Source organism: Apium graveolens, chromosome 4, assembly GCF_009905375.1.
Source record: "Apium graveolens cultivar Ventura chromosome 4, ASM990537v1, whole genome shotgun sequence".
Classification (NCBI taxonomy): domain Eukaryota; kingdom Viridiplantae; phylum Streptophyta; class Magnoliopsida; order Apiales; family Apiaceae; genus Apium; species Apium graveolens.
Window position 1 is genome coordinate 82,911,919 of NC_133650.1, and position 10,888 is coordinate 82,922,806.

Here is a 10,888-nt window from a genome sequence, read left to right on the forward strand (position 1 = left end):
GTACCAACACCGGAGCTGTTACCAACTTCTGTTTTAACTCTTGAAAGCTATTTTCACATTCTGCACTCCATTCAAACTTTTGATTCTTTCTGGTTAACTTGGTCAATGGCGTGGCGATCTTCGAGAAATCCTTGACGAATCTTCTATAGTATCCGGCCAATCCTAGAAAACTTCACACTTCCGTAGGAGTCTTTGGCCTCTCCCAACTCATAACTGCCTCAATCTTCGCCGGATCCACTTTAACTCCCTTATTTCCAATAACATGCCCCAAAAATTGAACTTCCTTTAACCAAAACTCATATTTGGTAAACTTGGCATACAACTTCTCTTGTCGGAGTATCTCCAATGCTATCCAGAGGTGCTGCTTATGTTCTTCTTCCGACTTAGAATAAATAAGGATGTCATCAATAAATACCACGACAAATTTATCCAAATACTTCTTAAATACTCGATTCATCAGATCCATAAATGTGGCCGGAGCGTTGGTCAATCCAAACGGCATTACTAGGAATTCATAATGCCCATATCTGGTCCTAAATGCGGTCTTGGGAATATCTTCTCCCTTGATCTTTAATTGATGGTATCCCGATCTCAAATCAATCTTCGAAAAGCATTTTGCTCCCTTTAACTGATCAAAAAGGTCATCTATCCTTGGTAGCGGGTAGCGGTTCTTGATCGTTACTTTATTCAACTCCCGGTAATCTATGCATAGACGCATACTCCTATCTTTCTTCTTCACAAAGAGAACAGGTGCTCCCCATGGCGACGTACTTGGTCGTATCACTCCCTTATCCAATAATTCTTGTAGCTGGCTCGCCAACTCTTTCATTTCTGCTGGTGCCATCCTATACGGAGCCTTTGAAACTGGTTCCGTGCCTGGAGCAAGGTTGATCTCGAACTCAATTTGTCGATCTGGTGGTAAGCCTGGTAGTTCGTCAGGAAACACATCGGGGAACTCATTAACTACAGGAATATCTTCCATGCTGGGGCTGCCTCTCTCTGAATCCACTACATATGCTAGGAATGACTCACAACCTTTTCTAAGTAACTTCTTAGCCTGAATAATTGTAAGAAATAGTTGCTCTTGCCTCTGCCCCTTAAATACTACCTTCTCTCCACTCTTCGTCTTTAAATACACTCTCTTGGTCTTACAATTTATCTGAGCGCTATTCTCTCCTAACCAATCCATTCCTAAAATTATATCAAACTCTCCCAGCTTGAAGAGTATCAAGTCGGCTGAGAACTTATATCCCGAAATATCAATCTCACATTTTGGACAAAATTGATTCACAGGAATCTTCTCTTGGTTTGCAATTACCACATTTACTACCTCACTCATAACCGTTTTATCACATTGGAGCTTATCAACAAAAAATTCTGATATGAAAGATCTTGTTGCTCCTGAATCAATCAATACTTTAGCTTTGACATTATTGAATAAAAGTGTACCTGCTATCATCTCAGAATTCTGAACAGCATCTTTCATCTTTAGATCAAATGTCCTTGCCGTTGCCTGCGGGGTTGGTGCGGGTGGTGGAGGTAATGCCAATACCTCAGCTGGCATGCTTGCACTGGTACTTGCCACGTTCATCAGAGCTCTGACTGGTCCTGTTGCCTTACACTCCCTAGCCATGTGTCCAGTCTTCCCACACTTGTAACATGTAACTCCTGGCTTCGGCATCTTGCACTCGTTTGCCAAATGTCCCTTCTGATTGCACCTATAACAGGTCATACTCAGCTTATTGCATACTCCGGGGTGCCTTCTTCCACAGTGCTTGCATTCTGGCCTCTGGAACCTGTTTTCTCCAACTTGCCCTTGGCTTGCCTGATTGTTCCCTTTTGATTCTTGCCTTTTGCCCAAATTTCCCTTCCTTTGAAAATTTCCGCCCTTCTGAAAACCAATCCTCTTTACATTCCGATCTTGCGAACTTCCAGCTTCAGACTTTTCTCCATAAAATGGAACCTTCCTCTTCTTGTTATCCCTCTCTTTCCTTGACTGCATCCCATTATTCTCAATCAGAGCAGCTTTCTGTACTACTCCCGCATAAGTTTCAAGCTCAAACATAGCCACCCTATCTCTGATCCAAGGCTCCAATCCTTGCTGAAATTTCTTTGCTTTTTCTTCCTCAGTGCTAGTATACTTTGTCACAAACCTTGACAACTCAGTGAACTTCTTCTCATATTCCAGTACAGTCATGTTCCCTTGCTTTAACTCAAGAAATTTTAGCTCCATCTGATTCTGCATGTACTTAGGGTAATACTTGTCCAGAAATAACTTCTTAAATCTCTCCCAAGAAACCTGCTGAGTGACTTCCATAGCTTTTACTGATTCCCACCAATAGATGACTTCTCCCTTCAAGAAGTAAGTGGCATACAGCGTCTTCTGATCGTCTCCTAACTGTACCAACTCAAAAGCCCTTTCCATCTCCTTGATCCATGTGTTTTCTATCACTGGATCAGTGGTATCATGAAATACAGGTGGATTCACATTCTGAAAAGCTTTGAAAGTGACAATTTTTCTAGGTGGTACTGGTGGTTCAGGTGGTTGGTGTGGCTCACGGTTATCTTGGTTTTCAATTCGTTGTTGAAGAGTTAGTTGTTGTTGAGCTATAGCATTGGTTTGCTGTTGCAAGGTTTTCAGTAGTCGAAGAATGTTTGGGTCTGTGGTGAAGGTGGTTGTGGGTTCTTCTTTTTGGGAGGCATGATCCTGAAATAAGAGTTGTGTCATAACAGATATGAATGATAAAATGATTCGAGGGTATCGCATGGCATTCTCATTGACATATGGGGTCAAGTTTCCAAATTAAGCAGATATGATGATAAAAACATAAAATAACAGTTGAGAGCAAATGGAACAATAGCACATAATTATTGAAATTTTTAAAGGTCACAGTACATAGGATTGGGACATAGTCTGATTCTAGGAATAACAGGCTTATTTAAAGGAAAGACGGAAACAACTGGGGATTCCATAGAGTCTGATAGTACAACAACATGAAAGGTAAATGGAAAGAACTAAGGCTCCACTCCATCTGAATGGGGCTTGGTAGTCTTTTCCTCTCGAAGCGTCTTCACAATGCTCTGGAGCTCATCCGCCACCATCTGAATGACATACTGGCTGGTACGGTCCCGGTGTGCTGGCATCTCCTCAAGCTTAGTGTTGACGTACTGAACCAAGGTCTCAAGTCTCGCAATCATCTGCTCCTTGGGCTTCCCTTCGTAGTTTCGGCTGTCCGGATACACGTTCTTCAGTCGGTATATCAGTCGGTCGTACTTGCCCTGAAGCATGTCGAACTCGCGCCTCAACTCAGCATACACGGAGAAAGCAATAGTGTCGTCCGACCCAGAGGATGATGAGGAATGCGCCCTTTGCTGACAACCAATAAGAGGAGTATTAATAATAATTTACTTAACCTACTCTCTCGCATAATATCTATAACCTACACACAAATCCTATAACCAATTTGGGCTGTCCAGGGACTCTAAACCGTAGCTCTGTTACCAAAACCTGTCACACCCCCAACTTAAATAGCGAAATAAATATAGCTATTACATCATTTTAATGAAGGATACACAATAAATCCAAGATCTTACAGTTTAGGGTTTAGAACAGCCCATCACTACCAGCTATTACATCTGATTACAAATACCGAATCCTCACAGCTATTATTACTTATTCTACCTGAGCTCGAACATAAGCATCAGCATCACAGGTCTTACGGGCAGTCTGCTTGAATCTAACCATAGCTGCTAGCTGTAATATCAGGGTAAAGCAAGAAGTGAGCCAAAAGCTCAACAAGTGCTAACAGTACAATGCAAAACATAAATCGAGATATACCTTTAGGAATGACAATGGAAAGACATAATCAATGATAACGAGCGATAAAACTTATGTGAGTTGGCATCATTTTGCTTGCATCAAAACAATTTTAAAATCATTCTTAATCAAAATCATTTTATGACGCTACGGATTACAGCCGGTGATCAGCCGCGAAGTAATCCCGAACCTCGCTGGGTTCTAAAACATTATTGGGAATCCCTAGGCAACTTTTAAGCCTAATATAAGTGTGGAAAGGACTCGCGTCTCAGTCCAGATCCACCATTCAAAGAAAACATTTATCCCCCTTTGGGACAGAAAAATCCACATTTTAATCATTTTAAAAACTGATGCCGATTTATGACAAAATCTCTTTCGACTGTAATCATTTTTATCAAGGGATTATAGATCAACTTGAAACACTGGAAATATGACACTAAATCTCAGGGCCATGATCCACTAGACTTTACTATATTAGGGTAATTGAGAGATTTCCATAAACAAGAACTTTGACAAGGAAATTGAGCAAGGCTATTGGATAATATGAAAGAGTAATGCCAAACTAGGCTTAAAGCAATGGTTGTAGACAAGGTATAGGTATTAGAACATCAAGAAGATAAGCATCACTGGTTCCAATAGGATAGAGGTGTTAAAATATAAAGAAAGTGATCATCAGCTCAAGATATAACAGGGTATCAAGCTTTAGGGTAAGGATAGGGTTATCAAACAATCATGAATGAATTTAAGAAATGATTGGCTTTTAGGTATCAAGATAAAGTTTGTATCGAGGTTATTTCAAGAGTTGAATCAAAGCATCAGGGTGCAATATCAAGATTTCTCAGGGATCAATAGCATGATAATCAAAAGGATCAATAAAGTATTATAACAAATCTCTATTTTATCATGGCATTAAACTATCATGAAAGACTTTTGAACTACTTGCAATACGTACTCGAGGGTTCATGGCATCTCTATGTAACTCAAAGATAAACAAAAGATACGCTTGATTTAAATATATCAAAATGACTCAGGATAATTGCATCGATATATATATGAACTGTTTACAGTAAATACGAAGGTCAAGTTGAATCACTTGCCTTGAGATAGACTGGTCTGGTCTGACTGGTAGGAGCAACAACTGGAGCTTCACTCGACTTTTATGGCAAGTTTTCCCTCGTCTCGAGATCCTACATAAATAATAATAATCCTCATTATAATATATTCTTACCATCTTAACCTATTTACAACCCGAAATTAAACATGGATGGCACTTAGGCCTATACGCACTTAATTCATATCCACCATTATATTTTCAAATGTACACACGTAGCCACATAATCACATATCGTATATTAATACCAAATAACATCATATACACCATAATGCCACACTAGGCTTGGATGATCTCGACTCACCACTTAAGTCACTTGGTCGCTAACTAAACAAAGTCTTCAAATTTGGGCTTCCTAACTCAATGTGCCTTTCCTAAATTATCCAAAACCTATTGACCCTCACTTGTGCCTTTTGCTCTACTGACCTTATACTATCTTACAACTATGGTGGTCGACCTAATACTCACTTCTAAGTGTTCTAAAGCTATGTGATAAGTGAAAGTGCTCACTGGTGCAAATTTCAGAATGGTAACTAAGGTTTCTTGAGTGCATTAGACACTCTTAAACTACAAGTTTTTCTTCAAAATTTTTACACAAGACTCTCCTGACCTAAGGGCATCTCACAAGCTTGATGTGGCTCAAAGGCCTGGCTTGGGCCTTCTTGGGCCTAAGCTAAAAGTCCAAGGTTCCCCTGTTTTTCTGGGCAGAAAATGCCCTGACTTGAATTATCTTGTGACACATGGTTCTAGCTCATATCCTATGAACTATGGTTGGAAAAACTTCTCTGACATACCCTCTAACTAAGGCCCAATTGGGCCTAATGAGGGCCTACCCATGACATGGCCAAATCTCCCTATTTCTAAGTTGCAACAAAACTGTCCCCTGCTGGACAGATTTTGTTATTCTACTTGTGCACCTAACCAAATGACATGCAAACCTCCAACCAACTCCTAAAACCTATTATATACTCCCCATACTAACTTCTGGTAGCTTGGGCCTCAAAGTGCACATCAATGACATGGTCAAAACTCACTCTAAACCTCAGGGTACTAAACTGATTTTTCTGCAGAAACTATAACTCTCATTTTTCCAAGGCTTTGACTTGACAAACCTATCTAACAACAACTCAAAACTTAAACAAAGACTTATACATGGTATTCTACTGAACTAACTCCCTTTTTCTCAAAATAACCTTGGTGAGATCATCCTTACCTAAGGTGCAACTATGGCAAAACAAAAGAGACTACTCTTTACAAATCACAAACCTTTATGCTCTTGAAGCAACAAGATATATATTTTTTTTATAATAGATAACCACGAATTATTACCATGCAATAAGAAGTATAAATCAATATTAATACATTATTCCTACTGAAATTAAGGCTCACTAACAACATGAATCTAAATGATCAAAACTTCCAAAAAAAATCAAAAGTGATTTACATGCATGCATGCTTTCGGATCTTTCAAGCCAAAGCAACATGATTTCCAAATAAATTTTTATCATAATTCAACATGCAAGCCTAACATGGATTACAACTAAATGATCAACTAGCATGCAAAAGGGTTTTATCAAGCTTTTACTATAAAATTCACGTTATCATCACAAAATACACAAAAATATAACAAGGCAACAAAACACCATCCATTCGGCTCCTATCAAGTCATGGCCAAATGGATTAGGGTAAGAACAACATTTCATAAGTGTAACACTCTTATGTCTAGCCATTCTTGACCCTATGATACTATATCTCATGGTGAAAGCCGTAGATTCACAAGAATCAAGGAGGTTCACTTTGAGCTTAACAAAAACATCACCATGCAAGGTCAAAACATAGGTTTTTCACTCTAAACTTTTGAAATATATATAAGAATAACATATAGGGAGTAAAATTACTTGGATATAAGATAATTGTTCGAGTGAGAGTTGAAGAAAGAAGGGGATGGGGCTCGGTTTTGGTGGTTGCCGAGAGGGGAGGGGAAAAACCGAGAGGTGAGGGAGGAGGGAGGGAGAAGAGAGTGAAGTGGTGGGGTGAAGTGAGGTGATGATCACTTCTTGGACTTATTTTTATGCATTGATTTGACTATAATGTGAGTGGGTTTGAGATTTTACAAGAGTAACCCTCCAATATAGTTAGGTAGATTTGCATGCAAGGGTAAAGGGGTAAATTGGTTAGCAAAATGTGAGTTAGTGGGGTTGAGAATGTCTTCTTTGCCCTTTGATTAAATAGAAGAGAGTTTGCATGCAAGGTTATTCATGTAATTTGATAAATATGACAACTAAAATTTATAATGATTTATTTTTATAAAATAAAATACAAGTTCAAAAATTATAAAATTTATACCATAAATTAACTTGTATTTTTAGAGACTTTATAAAATCATTTTCAAAATTTGTGAACAAAATGCCTTTTAAAAGAAGATTTTTCCAAAGCTTAGAATATTCCTTATAAATCAAAAATAAAGAAATTAAATAAACTCTTGCTTTGAAAAATCATATACTACCCAAAGCAAATTTATAATGCAGAAATTTTCACTCACACAAACGTACAATCATTGAATATATTTTCATTTGACTTAATATTATACCAAATTCACAAATAATATTACATAAAATGACGGTCGTAACATAATCCAAGTTAGAGTTTATTAAAATCTGAAATTTTATTTATTTAATAATTAAGTTTAACTCAATTATTAAATAACAACTGAATTTCGAATCTAATAATATATAAATTTGAAATTCATTTATCCTATTAATTAAGTCCAACTTAATTAATAATAAATAATTCAAATTTTCTTTTAGATTTAAATCCGAATTTGAATTAAATTTGAATTTGTATGAGCTACTGTCTCTTGCTTTGAACTCTTCCAGCTTACAGCACCTCCATCAAGGCAAAATATAAAACCTAACTGAGATACTGAATCATCTCTATCTTTCTGGAAGCTAGCATCAGTGTATTTACAACTAGCTTCTCATCTCCTTCATACACCAAAAATGAATCTTTAGTCCTCTTTAAGTACTTAAGAATATACTTGACAGCTGTCCAGTGACCCTCACCTGGATTAGACCGGTATCTGCTCGTCATGCTCAAGGCATACGAAACATCAGGACGAGTACATATCATCGCATACATTATATATCCAATTGCTGAAGTATATGAAACTTTTTTCATACGGCCCTTATCATCTAATGATTTAGGGGAGTTATCTTTTGAGATCACTATCCCATGAGACATTGGGACATATCCTCTTTTTGCCTCTTGCATCCTAAAACGATGCAATATCTTGTCAATGTATGTACTCTGACTTTGGCCGATTAATCTCCTTGATCTATCTCTATAGATCTTGATCCCTAATATATAGGTAGCATCACCTAAGTCCTTCATCGAGAAACTATTTCCCAACCAAGTCTTAACAGCCTGTTGAGATGGTATGTCATTCCCTATTAGAGCATATGCACCGCACTCCTTTTTTTAGTTCATTCGGCAGGTTTTCTGATGGATCAGGCAGAGAAGCACATGCAGCGCTGCTATTTCGAAGCCATCAATTTTCAAAGAAGCATTGATTCATCAACCAAAACTTTAATAATTGACGGAGTGGTTGACGGGCAGTAATTGACGGGCCCACATAATTTGTACACTGAATTGGCCAATAGTTTTCACAACGTCTATACAACAGCTATATATCAGTAACGGTTATGTAATAAACGGTCACATTTCTCTTTATAAATACTGATTTCTTTTGGGTTCATTTCTTACATAAAATTTTATAGTACCCACATTATTAACTTCTCAATCTCATATTTTATTTTCTAAATATATAGATAAATTTATAATGGGTAATAATTGGCTTCCTTCCGAAAAATTACAATTATGTGTTTCGTGGGCTCGACAATCCGTTGATCCGATCACCGGTCGATATTCAAACAAGAATAATTTATGGGGGCGAATTCATGACGATTATGCAAAAAATTGGTGTGGCACTCCCGAAAATCCTCATGCCGAACCTCGTTCAAAAGTTTCTCTTGATTCACATTGGACACCATTGAAGAGAGCACTAAAAAATGGCATTGTGCCAAGAATCAAGCTAGTAGACATAGTGCAAGCGGAACCAATTTGGTGGATGAGGTAAGATTTTTTATTTTTTATTTTGATATGTTATATATTATTCGTATGATAACTTAATATGCATAATTTATCATTTTATTTAGATAACTCAAGCTCAAGGATTATATTTCAAGGACATGAATAAAACATTTGATAAATGGGATTGTTATGAAGTAGTTGCAACACATCCACAATATGTAGACGTTCCCACCACTTCTCCTCCGTTTCAACGAAACTTTCCAACAAAAATGGAATCACCAATTAATCTGAATAGTGATGATTTCGTTGATGAAGAAGGTTTCACGACTCCGGAGTCTAATCGAGAAACTGAAGATCCTTCTAGTCCGGTTAGACCCATGGGCGTGAAAGCATCAAAGTAAGCCAAAAAGAAAGGAAAACAAGGTATGACTAAAAAAGATGAGATATCTATAGCAATTTTCAATAATATGCAATGTAACCAAAAAGAGCTTGTGGAGGCCAACATCAAAAGAGACGAGGAAACCCTTCAAATGTCGAGGGAGATATTAGAACTTGAAAAATGAAAGAAAGCGAGACAGGCAAGACTTGATGCTCTAGAAGAACGAAAAGAAGCAAGATTGGAAAAAGGAATTGCTATTGAAGAATTAAGGGAGCAAACAAAGATCATGACAATGGATACTAGCCAAATGACTCTGAATACGAAGAAGTGGTTTAAAAGAAAGAAAGCTGAGATCATAGAACAAGTGAATGAGACTACTAGTGACGGTGCTTACGTTCCTCACTTTGATGATGATTATTATGATTAGATTTATCTATATTTTTCATTCAACTATGTACTTTGTTTTTTCATCCAACTATGTATTATGCTTTTTAATTTAATTATGTTCAATGCTTTTTAATTCAATAAAAGAAATTTATTCAAATTGTGGTTCTTGCTTTCAAATTATTAAGTGGTACATTGGAAGAGATAATAATTTGACATCCATAACTATTCATTAGCTTCCAGAGCCCAATTGTGCTCTACCAAATCATTTTGGAGCATTATATGGATATAAGCTGATTCCAAGTTTTCAATACGATCCCAAAATGCTTGTTGATTTCTTCCATCTCTTTGTACTGGTGCAAAAGGAATTCTAACTCCATTACAATCTACCGGCCCGTCATAAACCCGTGATGCTAATGAATTCATTAGATCTTCTTCTACTGACTCCACAAATTCATCTTCAACAAATTCATCCTCAACTATCATGTTATGCAATATGATGCAAGTCATCATTATACTTCTAAGTATGTAACGCTTATGCATTCGAGCACCGTGATGAAGAATTTCCCATCGAGATTGCAAGATACCAAAACACCTCTCTACATCTTTGTGATATGCTTCCTGTTTCTTAGCAAATAATTTATGTGCTTGAGTGGCAGGATTTGATATGGTTTTTACAAATGTTGAATACCTAGGATAAATCCCTTCAGCAAGATAATAAACATTATTGTATCTTTTGCCATTGACGTGAAACACCATCGTTGGGCTATCTCCTGTGATAACTTTATCATGATTTCAGACTCTTCTTGACTGTGTTGTTGCCTCTGCTTCTTCTTGACTGTGTTGTTGCCTCTGCTTCAACAATCTTTTCAATGCATTGATTTTGACAACAAATTATAATAATTTTGAGATACTATACTCAGAAGATCATGGTATTATTTATGGACAATTTTTCTATCTATAAATTTAGATCAAGACACGTGTCATTACGTGATTCAACGAAAATCTTATAAAAAATTTTAATTTATCCACAACCTTATCAAAAATATAAAATTAGATAACAAACTATTATTGGATATTATTTGTGGGGCCATTAAATAATGGAGAT

At 37.0% G+C, this 10,888-nt stretch overlaps 1 protein-coding gene across 1 annotated transcript; it reads right to left on the reverse strand.

Moving 5' to 3' along the window:
• Nucleotides 1-10,005: 10,005 nt before the first annotated feature.
• Nucleotides 10,006-10,539, reverse strand: LOC141718686 (uncharacterized). Its single transcript, XM_074521067.1, has one exon. The coding sequence runs from the start codon at nucleotides 10,537-10,539 to the stop codon at nucleotides 10,006-10,008; it is 534 nt and encodes a 177-aa protein (XP_074377168.1).
• Between the last annotated feature and the right edge of the window lie 349 nt (nucleotides 10,540-10,888).